The 16,984-nt window shown below is 41.5% G+C and overlaps 1 protein-coding gene across 1 annotated transcript in view; it reads right to left on the bottom strand.

Moving 5' to 3' along the window:
- The window catches only part of PCSK4 (proprotein convertase subtilisin/kexin type 4), a 68,226-nt gene that overhangs the window by 12,272 nt on the left and 38,970 nt on the right, over positions 1–16,984 (bottom strand). Inside the window, exons 9-17 of the mRNA XM_040419807.1 lie at positions 16,745–16,917; positions 14,914–15,126; positions 12,295–12,395; positions 12,108–12,211; positions 11,906–12,023; positions 11,620–11,799; positions 11,421–11,545; positions 7,730–7,849; positions 6,922–7,185 (exon numbers count right to left, since the gene is read on the bottom strand). Of these exons, the coding sequence (XP_040275741.1) occupies positions 6,922–7,185; positions 7,730–7,849; positions 11,421–11,545; positions 11,620–11,799; positions 11,906–12,023; positions 12,108–12,211; positions 12,295–12,395; positions 14,914–15,126; positions 16,745–16,917 (1,398 nt within the window). The remainder of the gene's footprint in view (positions 1–6,921; positions 7,186–7,729; positions 7,850–11,420; positions 11,546–11,619; positions 11,800–11,905; positions 12,024–12,107; positions 12,212–12,294; positions 12,396–14,913; positions 15,127–16,744; positions 16,918–16,984) is intronic.

Here is a 16,984-nt window from a genome sequence, read left to right as displayed (position 1 = left end):
GCAGTCATATACCAGTACTTCATGCTTCCCTCTGCTGACAAGCTTTATGGAGATGTTTATTTTATTTTCCAGCAGGACTTGGCACCTGCCCACACTGCCAAACCAATACCTGGTTTAATAACTATCACTGGTGCTCGATTGGCCAGCAAACTCACCTGACCTAAACCCCATATAGAATCTATGGTGTATTGTAAAGAGGAAGATGAGACACCTGACCCAACAATGCAGACAAGCTGAAGATCACTATCAAAGCAACCTGAGCTTCCGTAACACCTCAGCAGTGCCTCATTAATACAGTAATTCATGTAAAAGAAACCCAGACCAGTGCATACACTGTACATACTTTTTAGTAGGCCACAATTTCTGTATTAAAAATATATATTTTTAAAAGGGTTTCTGTCACCATATTTAACCCTATTAACCACTTCAGCCCCCAGTGCTTAAACACCCTGAAAGACCAGGCCACTTTTTACACTTCTGACCTACACTATTTTCACCGTTTATTGCTCGGTCATGCAACTTACCACCCAAATGAATTTTACCTCCTTTTCTTCTCACTAATAGAGCTTTCATTTGGTGGTATTTCATTGCTGCTGACATTTTTACTTTTTTTGTTATTAATCGAAATTTAACGATTTCTTTGCAAAAAAATGACATTTTTCACTTTCAGTTGTAAAATTTTGCAAAAAAAAACGAGATCCATATAGAAATTTTGCTCTAAATTTATAGTTCTACATGTCTTTGATAAAAAAAAAAATGTTTGGGTAAAAAAAAAAATGGTTTGGGTAAAAGTTATAGCGTTTACAAACTATGGTACAAAAATGTGAATTTCCGCTTTTTGAAGCAGCTCTGACTTTCTGAGCACCTGTCATGTTTCCTGAGGTTCTACAATGGCCAGACAGTACAAACACCCCACAAATGACCCCATTTCGGAAAGTACACACCCTAAGGTATTCGCTGATGGGCATAGTGAGTTCATAGAACTTTTTATTTTTTGTCACAAGTTAGCGGAAAATGATGATTTTTTTTATTTTATTTTTTTCTTACAAAGTCTCATATTCCACTAACTTGTGACAAAAAATAAAAACTTCTATGAACTCACTATGCCCATCACGAAATACCTTGGGGTCTCTTCTTTCCAAAATGGGGTCACTTGTGGGGTAGTTATACTGCCCCGGCATTTTAGGGGCCCAAATGTGTGGTAAGGAGTTTGAAATCAAATTCTGTAAAAAATGACCTGTGAAATCCGAAAGGTGCTCTTTGGAATATGGGCCCCTTTGCCCACCTAGGCTGCAAAAAAGTGTCACACATCTGGTATCTCCGTACTCAGGAGAAGGTGGGGAATGTGTTTTGGGGTGTCTTTTTACATATACCCATGCTGGGTGAGATAAATATCTTGGTCAAATGCCAACTTTGTATATAAAAATGGGAAAAGTTGTCTTTTGCCAAGATATTTCTCTCACCCAGCATGGGTATATGTAAAATGACACCCTAAAACACATTCCCCACCTTCTCCTGAGTACGGCAATACCAGATGTGTGACACTTTTTTGCAGCCTAGGTGGGCAAAGGGGCCCATATTCCAAAGAGCACCTTTCGGATTTCACAGGTCATTTTTTACAGAATTTGATTTCAAACTCCTTACCACACATTTGGGCCCCTAGAATGCCAGGGCAGTATAACTACCCCACAAGTGACCCCATTTTGGAAAGAAGAGACCCCAAGGTATTCGCTGATGGGCATAGTGAGTTCATGGAAGTTTTTATTTTTTGTCACAAGTTAGTGGAATATGAGACTTTGTATGAAAAAAAAAATCAAAAAAAAAAAATCATCATTTTCCACTAACTTGTGACAAAAAGTAAAAAATTCTAGGAACTCGCCATGCCCCTCACAGAATACCTTGGGGTGTCTTCTTTACAAAATGGGGTCACTTGTGGGGTAGTTATACTGCCCTGGCATTTTCCAGGGGCCCTAATGTGTGGTAAGTAGGTAAATGACCTGTGAAATCCTAAAGGTGCTCTTTGGAATATGGGCCCCTTTGCCCACCTAGGCTGCAAAAAAGTGTCACACATGTGGTATCGCCGTATTCAGGAGTAGTTGGGGAATGTGTTTTGGGGTGTCATTTTACATATACCCTTGCTGGGTGAGAGAAATATCTTGGCAAAAGACAACTTTTCCCATTTTTTTTATACAAAGTTGGCATTTGACCAAGATATTTCTCTCACCCAGCATGGGTATATGTAAAATGACACCCCAAAACACATTCCCCAACTTCTCCTGAGTACGGCGATACCAGATGTGTGACACTTTTTTGCAGCCTAGATGCGCAAAGGTGCCCAAATTCCTTTTAGGAGGGCATTTTTAGACATTTGGATACCAGACTTCTTCTCACACTTTGGGGCCCCTAGAATGCCAGGGCAGTATAAATACCCCACATGTGACCCCATTTTGGAAATAAGACACCCCAAGGTATTCAATGAGGGGCATGGCGAGTTCATAGAAATTTTTTTTTTTTGGCACAAGTTAGCGGAAATTGATATTTTTAATTTTTTTCTCACAAAGTCTCCCGTTCCGCTAACTTGGGACAAAAATTTCAATCTTTCATGGACTCAATATGCCCCTCAGGGAATACCTGGGGGTGTCTTCTTTCCGAAATGGGGTCACATGTGGGGTATTTATACTGCCCTGGCATTCTAGGGGCCCTAAAGCGTGAGAAGAAGTCTGGAATATAAATGTCTAAAAAATTTTACGCATTTGGTTTCCGTGAGGGGTATGGTGAGTTCATGTGAGATTTTATTTTTTGACACAAGTTAGTGGAATATGAGACTTTGTAAGAAAAAAAAAAAAAAATTCCGCTAACTTGGGCCAAAAAAATGTCTGAATGGAGCTTTACAGAGGGTGATCAATGACAGGGGGGTGATCAATGACAGGGGGAGTGATCAATGACAGGGGTGTGATCAGGGAGTCTATATGGGGTGATAACCACAGTCATTGATCACGCCCCTGTAAGGCTTCATTCAGACGTCCGGATGCGTTTTGCGGATCGGATCCATCTATCAGTGCATCCGTAAAAATCATGCGGACATCTGAATGGAGCTTTACAGGGGGTTGATCAATGACAGGGGTGTAATCAATGACAGGGGGGTGATCAGGGAGTCTATATGGGGTGATCACCACAGTCATTGATCATGCCCCTGTAAGGCTTCATTCAGACGTCCGGATGCGTTTTGCGGATCGGATCCATCTATCAGTGCATCCGTAAAAATCATGCGGACATCTGAATGGAGCTTTTACAGGGGGGTGATCAGGGAGTCTATATGGGGTGATCACCACAGTCATTGATCATGCCCCTGTAAGGCTTCATTCAGACATCCGGATGCGTTTTGCGGATCCGATCCATCTATCAGTGCATCCGTAAAAATCATGCGGACATCTGAATGGAGCTTTACAGGGGGGTAATCAATGACAGGGGGGTGATCAGGGAGTCTATATGGGGTGATCACCACAGTCATTGATCATGCCCCTGTAAGGCTTCATTCAGACGTCCGGATGCGTTTTGCGGATCCGATCCATCTATCAGTGCATCCGTAAAAATCATGCGGACATCTGAATGGAGCTTTACAGGGGGGTAATCAATGACAGGGGGGTGATCAGGGAGTCTATATGGGGTGATCACCACAGTCATTGATCACGCCCCTGTAAGGCTTCATTCAGACGTCCGGATGCGTTTTGCGGATCCGATCCATCTATCAGTGGATCCGTAAAAATCATGCGGACGTCTGAATGGAGCTTTACAGGGGGTTGATCAATGACAGGGGGGTGATCAGGGAGTCTATATGGGGTGATCAGGGGCTAATAAGGGGTTAATAAGTGACGGGGGGGGGGGGGGGTAGTGTAGTGTAGTGGTGCTTGGTGCTACTTTACTGAGCTACCTGTGTCCTCTGGTGGTCGATCCAAACAAAGGGGACCACCAGAGGACCAGGTAGCAGGTATATTAGACGCTGTTATCAAAACAGCGTCTAATATACCTGTTAGGGGTTAAAAAAAACACATCTCCAGCCTGCCAGCGAACGATCGCCGCTGGCAGGCTGGAGATCAACTCTCTTACCTTCCCTTCCTGTGAGCACGCGCGCCTGTGTGCGCGCGTTCACAGGAAATCTCGGCCATCGCAAGATGACGCATATATGCGTGACTCTGCGCAGGGCTGCCACCTCCGGAACGCGATCCTGCGTTAGGCGGTCCGGAGGTGGTTAAGCTAGCTGACATTAGCGATGTGCTAATATCAGCTAAACCTAACTAGCCTATTCCTACTTTTATCTATGCCCCCGTTAAGCAAGAAATCTAACTTTTATAATATGCTAATTAGCCTCTAGGAGCAGGGGGGGGCGTTGTTCCTGCTCCTAGAGGCTCCGTTCTTCCACCTTTGTGGCCTCCCTCCAAGTCCTGATTGACAGGGCCAGGCAGCGCTCGCCTCCGTCTGCCAGCCCTGTGCTCTGGTGAAAGTATTCGGCGCACGCGCGGTGAGGAGGATAGAGCATGTCCTATTCTTGTTTGCAATTCCGAACAAAAATAGGCATTTCTATCATAGGGCTGGCTGTTCCACAAAATGCCAAACGCACACATTCGGTACCTGTGTTTCACGGACCGCAAAAACAGATACAGTCGTCTGAATGAGACCTTAGGGAGAGATAAGGGTGATGTTTTGAGGGCATACAGAAACTTGGGCAAGTCCATTTTTAGCACATTATTCCTGCAAAGCAATGTAAAATGTAACTGGTTTCACTTACCAAAATCAGACTCCAAAGTAATGGCTGGTAGTTGAGGGAAAAGGCTTGATATAGATCAGCAAGTAAATGAAACCCAAGGTATTTAGTAGAGGTAGATTGCAAGTGAAAAGGAAAAAAAAACTGTAAGTGATGAACCTTTGACTGGGGTTAGGGCTCTTTCACACCTGCGTTATTGTCTTCCGGCATAGAGTTCCGTCGTCGGGGCTCTATGCCGGAAGAATCCTGATCAGGATTATCCTAATGCATTCTGAATGGAGAGTAATCCGTTCAGGATGCATCAGGATGTCTTCAGTTCCGGAACGGAACGTTTGTTGGCCGGAGAAAATACCGCAGCATGCTGCGCTTTTTGCTCCGGCCAAAAATCCGGAACACTTGCCGCAAGGCCGGATCCGGAATTAATGCCCATTGAAAGGCATTGATCCGGATCCGGCCTTAAGCTAAACGTCGTTTCGGCGCATTGCCGCATCCGACATTTAGCTTTTTCAGAGTGGTTACCATGGCTGCCGGGACGCTAAAGTCCTGACAGCCATGGTAAGTGTAGCGGGGAGCAGTGTACTTACCGTCCGTGCGGCTCCCGGGGCGCTCCAGAGTGACGTCAGGGCGCCCCAAGGGCATGGATCACGTGATCGCATGGATCACGTCATCCATGCGCATGGGGTGCTCTGACGTCATTCTGGAGCGCCCCGGGAGCCGCACGGACTGTAAGTATACCGCTCCCCCGCTCCTACTATGGCAACCAGGACTTTAATAGCGTCCTGGGTGCCATAGTAACACTGAACGCATTTGGAAGACTGTTCCGTCTTCAAATGCTTTCAGTACACTTGCGTTTTTCCGGATCCGGCAGGCACCTCCGGCAACGGAAGTGCATGCCGGATCCCAACAACGCAAGTGTGAAAGAGGCCTAAGATGACATTTAAGAGTTCAGACCTTTGCAGGTTGACCTTAAAATTGCTCACCTTACTGTTAGCAATTTTATGTAGTATAACAGGGAGTCTTACTATCAAAAATTCTTTAACAATATGTTAAACATAAAAACTTGATTAATCCCTTAAGGATTAGGTAAATTTTCATTTTGCCACCATAACTTTTTTAATTTTACATTCACATAGCGGTATTAGGGCGTGTTTTTTGAGGGACAAGTTGTGCTTTCTAAATGGTACCATTTTATTTATTTTTATTGCATATGATGTAGGGGGAACATAGAAACCATTCCAAAAGGAGTGGAATAAAAAAAAAAAAAAAAAAAAAAGGAATTCAGTCAGTTTTATTGGGTTCGTTTTTACAGTGTTCCCTGTGCAGTAAAACCGACCTGTTACCTTTATTCCTTAGGTCAGTACGATTAGAGCGATGCCACATTTTTTTAGATTTTCTCGTTAACACTTAATTAAAAACTTTTGAAATATTTTTTTTTTTTTTACATCACCATACTTTTTATAGCTAATGTCGAATTGCAAATTTTTTGTGCGGTGATCTGTAGTTTGATCACGTTTTATAAAAAAAAATAAAAAATTTGGTAGGTGAAGAAACGAAAAAACAATGATTTGGCCATTTAGATTTTTTTCCATTACTCTTTCACTGTATGGGATAAATGTGTACATTTTATATTTTAATAGTTTAGGCACTTTGAGACATGGCGGTGCTAAGGGGTGAGATCAACAACCTATAGGGCATGCTGCAGGTTTAAAATGTCACAGTATGTCCCCAAATAGGACTCACAATCTAAATTCCCTAACACACTATGTTCATTTTGTAGGAAGACAATCTATCTGTATGTCTTTGGCAACAGTACTTTGTGCTTTTTTTCCTGCTCTTGTGAATGGAGTTTATAAATCCCAACTGCACTATATTGCAGATTTTTGGCTTGAAATTTGCATCAAATTCACCATGCCGAAATGTAGTGCTACTGATCAGTATGTGAAAAGGATATATGGATCGTAGCAAATACATACCTTTATACTAAAACACTCAGTCCATAATTGCCACAAATATTTTTGTACATAAGATGCAGCTTTATTTTAGGCATTGAAATGAACAGAAGATTTTGACTGTTGAGGGAATAAAGCAGTACGTAATCATAGTGACTGATATAGCAATCACTGCCACTAAAGCAATTCCAGGGGCCATGACAGCATTACCAGAATAAGCTCTTGGAAAGCTAAGTTGTGAGCAGGACCATTGTTGGTTATCATGGGTAGAAAACAAAGGACAAGTGGTGCAATTATTAGCAGAATCACCCCTGCAAGTATAGCAGGAAGGGTGGCATGGGGCACAAATCCGAGCAGTATTATAGTCCTGGGGCTCTTTTTCTATTGTCTTCGCCTTCTGTACAGCCTTAAAGTATTTTGGAGGACAATAGGATATGCAGAGGTTTCCCAACATATAAAACGGTGGTTCACACTCTAGGGTAAAAAGAAAATATGTTATGAACATTCAGGATAGACTAATATTGACACATCTTTATCACTGTAATACTAAATACAATCTATAAAAAGACTGGGTCCACCAGAGACACTCTTTATTAACACAACTCCCATCTAGCAAATAGGAGGTTCCGAGTGAGGGGACTACCTGCCTTGAGATCTATATGCTCACTCTTGAGAAAACCCCTTTTACCTTATGCTAAATGTTTTAGATTATAGCAGCCAATGGCAGGCGGGGACGAGCCTCCCTAGCATCACGGGTGAAGCTGCAGCGGCAGTGCGGGTACCAGGAGTGGCACATTGAATGGGGAGCCAGGTAAATATATTCAGGGTGGGGGTTTTTATACTCTTTGATAACCCCTTTAAGGTTCAGGGAATTAAAAAAGTGTCACAAACCTCGGGCTTGTGACTTTTTTCCGCCAGTTTGTGGCAAAGGAAGTTATAACAAATGACCCCCAGTGTGTGCGAATTTTTATTTTTTTTGCCATGGTGTATAGTGGACAACAGTATGTATGGAACTTACCCTGACATGCTCCATTGGGGTCATGGCTTATGCACTCTGTCAATACTGGACTTCGTACTTTTCTAGCCATCAAGTCTTCATTAGTCCCATACAGAAAAAGCACAAAGCTGTTCAAGAATCCTAAAAGACACACCAGCTTATGTGAGATATTTAGCTGAAGTAAATATACAACATATATAAGCAAAAAATAAAAATAAAAAATGTATAGTTCAGCCTCTAAAAAAAATAAAAAATAAAAAGAGCAGAAGTATCTGGCAGGCAATTACCGGTATTTCTCTTTCTCCTTATGGCACTCAAAAATGCTCTGGATTTCTTTTCGTTCAGCAATAATAGGACAGAGTTTTGAGTAATATGCATATAGTAAAAGCTACATAAAAAACCTGTAGTGTACAGTTAGAGGTCCACACAAAAACTTTTTATATGTCTAGTTGCTGGGAGTCTGTGATGCCCCCTGGGCAATTGCATCTTGTGCTCTTCTCATAATCTGTCCTGATTACTGGACAGTCAACCGAAATTTAAAGGGATTCTGTCATCAGAATTTAGGCCTATAACCTAAACATATGGCGAGGTCCCTACTAATACACTGAATCCTAAAGTGACTTTATCAAATGCGCCTGTGGCTCTATAAATCATATAAAACAGGTTTATATAATCTGTCACTCACGTCACAAATGTGTCCAAGGGGTCGTCTCATGATGCAGGGGGCCCGGCTGCAGCCTTCTCCTTTCGGTGCCCAGCGCCGCCTTCCGAATTGAAATCGCCGCCCTCCCTTTCATTAGAGCCGCCTACCTCAGTTCATCGCCACCTCTCTAACGTCCGCTCTCCTCAACCAGATCCCGCAGGTTCGAGCGAAGTTCGCCGGCCGGCGCATGCGCACTTCCCTAAACGAGGCTGCTGCCAGTAGTCCGCACGGGCGCATCAGGTTATACCTAGTGCGCACGCGCGGGATCTGGCTGAAGAGAGCGGACGTTAGAGAGGCGTCGATGAACTAAGGTAGGCGGATCTAATGAAAGGGAGGGCAGCGATTTCAATTCAGAAGGCGGCGCAGGGCACCGAAAGGAGATGGCTGCAGCCGGGCCCCCTGCATCATGAGACGTCCCCTTGGACACATTTCTGACGTGAGTGACAGGTGATATAAACCAGTTTTTTATGATTATAGAGCCACAGGCGCATTTGATAAAGTCACTTTAGGATTCAGTGTATTACTAGGGACATCGCCATATGTTTAGGTTATAGGCCTAAATTCTGATGACAGAATCCCTTTAAAATCAGAAATATCCCATGTTGAGCTTTTTGAGTTCATACAAAAGACTGGAAGGAGACTACTAGACACTGAGAAGGTTAAAGGGGTTTCTGGTCCTCAGAATAGGCCATCAATTTCTAATTGGGAGGGGTCTGACATTCCCACCGATTTACTGTTCTGCAGTCGGCGGAAGAACTACAGCTCTGTTCATTGCATGTACTGGATGGAGTTGGTTACTGCAGAGCTACTCCCATTGAAGTGAATAGTGGTATGTAATCTCCATCCACTACTCAATGGATGGAACTGTAGTTCCGGCGCCGGAGTTGCTGCAGAAAAGCTGATCAGCAGGGTATAGCACCCTCGACAATCGGTTATTGATGGCCAATCTTAAAGGACTGGAAAACCTCTAAGTCCTTTTGGGCCTTTCATTACATTTTTTGGTTGTTTGTGTGACCTCACCCATTTAGCTATTGGTGTTATTATATTCTTACTTTTTTCTATTCCTTTCTTTCTTTACTTCTATACGAATATCATTCAAGTCAGGGCAAGGTTTATGACAAAAAGGTGGTGCTCCCATCGAATGCCCATATAGTGTAACAAACTACCTATTTCTGCATCAAACATATTGGGACACCTACATATTACACCTGCAGGAGCTTTCATGACATCCCCTTCTAAATCCATAGACCTTAATAAGGAGCCAGTCCCCATATGGAGCTAAGACAGCTTCCACTCCATTTTGGAGTGTGTCTGCTAGAATTTTTCTCAACTCACCCAGAACAGAATCTGTGAGGTTAAAACACTGATATTGGATGAGAGGGCATTTCATCCCAAAGGTATTCTTCCACCCCAAACATGCCTTTATGGACCTTACTTTGTGCCATGGGGCACAGTCATGCTGGAACAGACAAGGGCCTCCCCCAAACTGTTACCACAAAGTTGGAAGCATACAATAGTCCAAAATGTCTTGGTTTGCTGAAGCATTAAGTTTTCTTATCAGGGGAACATTTACTGAAAACCCACCCCATAGCATTATCCCTCCTCTTCCACACTTGGCACAATGTCTGCCCCAGTTACAGGAGAAATCAATAATAACCATATGGGAGACGCAAAATGTAAAATATAAGCAAAATAAAAATAAAGTGTTTAATAAAAATTCAGATATAATAAAAATAAAATTCTCCAATTTAAAAATTGTTAAAAATATAAAAATAAATAAAAAATTTGGTATTGCCACGTAACAACTGGCCCTATAAAAATATCAAATGATCAACCTCATCAGATGAACACCGTAAAAAAAAAAAAAAAATTATACCAACAGCTTTTTTGTCACCTCGTCTCCCAAAAAACATAATATGAAGTCATCAAAAAGTCTTATGTACCCCAAAATGGTACCGATAAAAAGTACAGTCTGTCCTGCAAAAGGCAAGCCTTACATTGGCAGAAAATTAAAAATGTTATAGATGTTGGTATATGGCGATGCAAAATATAAGATTTCTAATAAAAAATTATATTATGCAAAGTAATAAAAGATAAAAAAAAAATAATATATATAAATTTGGTATCGCCATAATCGTATAAACCTGCAGAATAAGGTTATCATATCATATATACCACATGGTGTACCTCATAAAAAATAAAACACACTGACCAAATTTCAATTTTTTGGGAGGAGAGGATTAAAAAACATTTCTAAAATGAGGTAATTTATGGATGGTTTCTATTATGTAAGCTCCTCAAAGCTACTTCAAAACCAAATTGGTCCTTAAAAAAGTTGACTATGGAAATGTTCTTAGAAAAATTGCTTCCAAAATTCTAAACGTTCTAATGTCCTAAAAAAATTTAAAAAAAAACATTACCAAAATGATGCCAACATAAAGTAGACACAGTGAATGTTAAATTAATAACAGTTTCATGAGGTATCACTATCAATCTTAAAAGAGAGATTCAAATTTAGAAAATAGTAAATTTTTCAAAATTTTCTGTAAATTTGGGATTTAAAAAAAATAAAATAAAATGAAGGTAAACATAATAAATTAAATTTACCATTAACATGACGTACAATGTGTCACAAAAGAGATAAGTAAAAGCATTCCAAAGTTATTACCACATAAAGTGACATGTTAGATTCGCAGTTAGGCTTGGTTAGGAAGAAGGTAAATGGCCTGGTCTGGAAGTGGTTAAAGGCTTCATAAAGAATACTTTTAATGGAAAAGACAAGTTTACAATAGAGGTCCTAGTTCACTTTAGCTATAAGGTTCTATATCTACAATCAACCAAAATATTTTTCTCCCATTAGATTAGATTCATCTTGTGACTAGTGCTTCAAGATCCACTTTACTTTGTGGTTTTATCAGCTCAAAAAAAGAATATATGTTATATAAAAGAATGTTTCATGTTTAGAACCAAACATCTGTATATTAAAAAGTTAATAAAAGTGATACCCACCGGTGTTCCGGTAGTCTCCTTTGTTCACCAATTCAAGAGTCCATGTGCCTTGTGGATTTTCATCCCATGTATGTGTACTCATGAAGGACCAGTTTTTATACCCTGCAGAACTGGTATCATATGGTCTAGAAAAATGGAGGCAAATTTTATATTTCTTCAGCTTTGATAATACAAATCTCTACTCATATTCCAACTTTACCTCAATGCCACCAGCACAGAACGTGTACCCATAGGGCTGGTGAGGTAGATTTCAAGATCACCCCTGCGAGTAAAGCTGAGGGAGACTTGGGCTTGAACGTGCTCAAGAGACAAGATAAAGTGTGGTGTTCCAGAGCAGCCACTGACACCGAGACTCACTACAAGATGGGAAGATATTCTCCTACAAGAAAGAAATCTCACAAAATACCAATTCTGCAGTGCAAGAAAGTGGACATAGATTTGAGTCACCAAAAACGGATCCATATAAGAAAACCTATAACACTTACTGAGGATTACTCACAAGCCTGACTAAGCACATTCTCTGAGGACGTGCAGTTTCCCACTTTAGAGCCAGGTCCACCAGTTTTCCAGCATCCAGAAGTCCATAACCATAATGGTGACTCACTCAATTAAAAAAAAAATTTAAATAAAAGTTAAACTGTCACAACTGACTGATGATCAGTTAAGAGGAATGCTTCCTGGCCTCACCTTTTCTGCCTACTCCATTTATCACCCAGTCAGCAGCTTTTAGGGTAGCAGGACTTGACGCACGCACCACAATGTGCTGTACATCTCTCCATGTGAGAGCCGGACTATATTCACAAAGTTCACAAATGAGTCAATGGATTTCTTTTATACCTTTAAGTAAAAACCTTGGAATCCATTCACTTCTTACTTTGCTTCCAGTGCAAGTGCAATAATTCCAGCAGCTAGAGGAGCAGATGCAGACGTTCCAGTGTGCTGCTCTGTACAACGGTAGCGTATATCAGTAGTGACCTGCAAAAGATTGACCATGCAAAGTCCTAAAAATGTCTTGATAACCTCCAGCGTACTGTAAAGTTAATTAACCTACGCCCCCAAACACCCCCATTATGATGAAGACAGAGGCTTTTTCGTTTCAGAAATGATAGGTGTTAAAGGGGATGTGTCATCAGAAAATCACCTATTGTTTAAATCATGTTTTTCATAAAACATTTTTTTATATATTTTTGGTGAGTTAAAAATTTCTATATTCTGCAATTTTCACACTGGCCACTGGGTCTAATAGGTCATGTTTTCCTGTTATGTAAGGTAACTTATCAGTAGTCATTATCACCACAAGCAGGATTACAATGACAGATATCAACTATGTATAGATAACACATGATCCATCATTCACAACAGGTGAAGTTACAACTTATCAGCTCCCTCCTCAACTCTGCACAGGTCACAGAGCATGTCTAGAAAACTCTCCCATAGAAGTCAATTGCGTCTATGTAGCTGTTCTTAAAAGACAGGAAATCTTAAACAGTCACTGTACTGTCACACAATTTCATTTCATTTAATAGAGAATTATGTAACTAGAAAATTTCTAAATCACTTCATTAAAAAATATCCCTGCTTCCATCTGAAAAAAGCTGTAAAGTCATGGCCACTAGGGGTCTACTGCCTGTTGTCAGGCAAGATCCGTCCCTGGTAACAGACTCAAAAGACTGTTCACAAGAAATGGGGATGTGTCAGAGATGGCCGAGTTCCTGAGCCTGATAAAAGAACTGCTTCTACACTGCTTCTGAAGAGCAGAGAAGCTCCGGCGTATCTGTAAGGGCTCATTCACACGGCCGTAGGTGGGCCATTCAGTGCATTGGGGACTGCAATTTGCGGTCCCTAATGCATGGAACAACCTCCGTCTGGCCGCCGGGATCAATCCAGACCCATTCGTCCGTTCCGCAAAAAGATAGAGCAAGTTCTATCTTTTTGAGGAACAGAAGTATGGAACAGAACCCCACGGAAGCACTCCGTAGTGCTTCCGTAGTTTTCCCTGATTCAGTTTCACATTTCCGGATTTGCGGACCCATTGAAGTGAATGGGTCCGCATCCGTGATGCGGAATGCACACGGAACGGTGCCAGTGTATTACGGATCCGCAAATGCGGGCTGCAATACGGCAACGGTCGTGTGAACAAGCCCTGTCTGATCTTTCCCTCCTTAGCAGCCTTCTGAGCTTCCTAAAAGAAAACAAACATAATGAGAAGTTTGGTCACTGCTTACAGTACTGGCAGATTTAACAGAAGAGAGACACTGACACCACTGCTTATGAGAGAAAAGAATCTAGCTGTGCTGCTGAAGCAGGAAATTATATGGCTGAAAGAAGGTAAGCATAAACATAACTGTTCTTTGTACATACATAACTGTAAAGGAAGCACAGACATTATGCAAACTTAAAAAACAAAACTCAGGAACGCTTCAACATATTTGAGGCCTTGTGGCCAGTGTAAAAAAAATTCAGGATTTCTTTTTTTAAATATAGCTAGTGACATGGAAAATTTAAAAAAAAGTCTTAAAAACGGGATTTAAACTATAGGTCATTTTCTGATTGCGTATTCCTTATAAAATCTCAGAGGCCAAGGCAAGGCGATGGGCACTTCCTGATATCTGTATGAAAACCTTGGATACTTCTAATTTTAGGGTTTATTCCCAAGTGTCTTTTTTCTTGAAAAAAACAACAGCAACACAATGCCATGCTTTTACAGAACTGCAGTATTTTTTTTACTTTTCTTGATAAAAAGCCTGTGGGAGGATGCAACAAGAGACGGCTTCTCTCCTCTTATTGTGTGCAATCTGTATTGAGCATCTCACAATGCTGCATACAGAAACCTACAAAGAACCTGTAGGACACTGCAAAAAGAGTTGTATGATATAGGGGGAGCAGACCAAATACTGGAGAAAAGTTATTAGAAGTGGAGAAACGTAATCCAACAACGTTTGAAATTAAGCCCACATCCCTTCATTCCATTTACCATTATCTTAATTAGGGTCTCAAAAGGAGACAGAGGCTACTGAATGCCTGGAACGTCTGTGCCACCGGGTTTTTGGCAGAAATGTGATGGTCCATGTGACAAAAATTCACATACATGCCACAAGATCCGACACCCGTACAGGTTACCAGTCTATGTTTCAGGCCTGCAAGTAACAAATCCCCAGTCACAACAAAGTATGATGCTAAGACCTCCCTCTAATTTTAAAGGGAATCTGTCACCAGTTTTATGGTGTCCTATCTGAAGGCATGATTGAGACCCTGAGCAAAATGCTGGCTCAATTACTGTACTTGAAATGACACCATCATTTCAATTCGATCTCTACTGAGCAGCTCCAGGGTGAGTCGGGTGCTGGGGTTCACTCAATACAGTGTATGAGCCATGGAATGTTCATGAGACTCCGCACTTCTATAGGAAGAGAGCCATCAGCAGCAGAAAACTGATGACAGATCCCCTCTAAACCTTAAGGTTGTACAAGGTTATAGAAAGCTAGCTTCTTACAATTTGTCTGTTCTTCCTGATGCCACTGCTGAAGGTGGTAGTGAGCATTGATGCACAAGCCTCACTATACCATGGGACTTCTCCATTCTCTGTGGTGCTGCCAACGGATAAAGTAAAAATACTGTTGGTGTAACCATCACAGTTACAATTATCATAATGCAAGCCACCATTTCCTGATGCCCAAACAAAAATTGAGCCAAGACCAGCACGTCCCTAGAGTGAAAAAAAGCACCAAGGCAGAAGCTGAAGATATTTATATAGGCTGTTAAGAAACAAAATCTAAAATGAAATACACATGTATTACCTTTTAAAGAATTTCAGACATTATGGTTGAGTGATCTTGCAAAAAGGTTTCAGAGTTTTGTTATCTTATTAGTAGCATATATACTCGGCATTGCCATGGGTGTACATCTATCTATATAAATATTTTCTAATGCCATTTCTTACCTAGAAATACTCATTGCTGTCTTTGGTCCAATTAGAAAAGTACAGAAAACATCCACCAATTTTTTAATAATTTAATGGTTTTTTTCTTCTTTATAGGCCCCCACACACATTAGAGCAATGTTGGCTGAACCCGCAGTTTTTAAAATGTATTTTATATTTTTATGAGGTTCCCAATAATTTGGAAAAATTTTAACGAAAACTCAAAAATGTCATTTAAAAAGGGAAACTGTCACTCAGTTTGGAGACGCTAAAGCCTGTATTACAATGCCCGATTTTTCAGCAGATAATCGCTAATGAACGTTAGCAAAACATCTGGCAGTGTAATACTACGAGCTCCATCATTGGGCATATCCAAATCTTTGGACATGTTAAAAAATTAACAGGAGGCAGATTGTGCTGTCTAATTACGATCTGCCTCCGGCAAACCACTGTACAGCATGGGGACGAGCGATGTCATAGCGATCGCTCCTCCCCATGCTGTAGAGGAGATCGCTGCATGCAATAGCAGCAGTCTCCTCCGCTAGCAAACAGGTGATTGCCAGGAGGAAACGCTTCCCTCCTGGCAATCGTCTGCCACATCGGGCTGTGTAATGCAGCCTTAAAACCACCAGCATTAGAGATTCGCAAATTAATTCAAATGAATCCAAATTGTTCAAAACCAGCCTTCTGGAGCAGCAAGAGGCTGGTCCCACTGCTCAACAATCTTCCCCCCCTTCCCCTTGATTGACAGGGCCAGACGTCTCGGCCATGCGCCGTTGCCCAGAGCATCAATGCAAGCATGGAGGATCTGCTGCTGCTACCTGAGCATCGCAGATATCGACTGCACATGCGTAGCTGACATCTGGGTACACCTGGAAGCGCTCCTCTGCTCAAAGCCGCCAGCACCTCCACTTCCAGGTGTACCCAGACATCAGCAGCGCATGCGCGACTAGTTTCTGTACTGCATAGGTAGCAGCAGCAGATCCTCTGTGTGTTTGATACTCGGGGAAACAGCACAAGCATGAGATACACAGGGCCACATGAGATGTCAAGGGGGCAGAGGGTCTTTTAAGCAGCAGGGCCGGCCTCTAGCTGTCCCAGATGGCTGACTTGGAACAAATTTGATTTGCAGATGAAGCAGATGGGAATAATCCTTTAGGCAAGTGATGGTAACAATTCAAGCGACATGCAACAAATGTTATTTCCACATTCACGGTTATGCTACAATTACATTTAAAGCAATTGTCCAATGTGAAAATTCTGTGCACATTAATAATACAGAAACGAGAGCTCATACAATCTTTATGATGGTTTGCTTGAAATAAGACATATTAAAAAAATCCAAAAAACTATCAAAATGGCAGTAATCAAGTACAAGAAAACTGTTAAAGAAAGGATTCATTACATTCACAATTCCCTTATAAAAAGCCTCCATGGCCAGTATGCCTGGTCCATCCACATTTTTCCCGTCATCTTCTGGTCCCCAGCTGGCACTGTAGATATGTATGTACTGCGAATTCAGACTTAATGACCGAGCTTCTATAACATCAGTAATCAATCCATCAAGCATCCGTACCCCTATGGAAAAGGATGTATTAGGAACATTGCTGGCCACACAAAGTAAAGACTGTCCTTTCAGGGGCAA

This window comes from Bufo bufo, chromosome 2 (assembly GCF_905171765.1).
Source record: "Bufo bufo chromosome 2, aBufBuf1.1, whole genome shotgun sequence".
Classification (NCBI taxonomy): Eukaryota; Metazoa; Chordata; class Amphibia; order Anura; family Bufonidae; genus Bufo; species Bufo bufo.
This window is presented reverse-complemented; position numbering and strand designations above follow the sequence as displayed.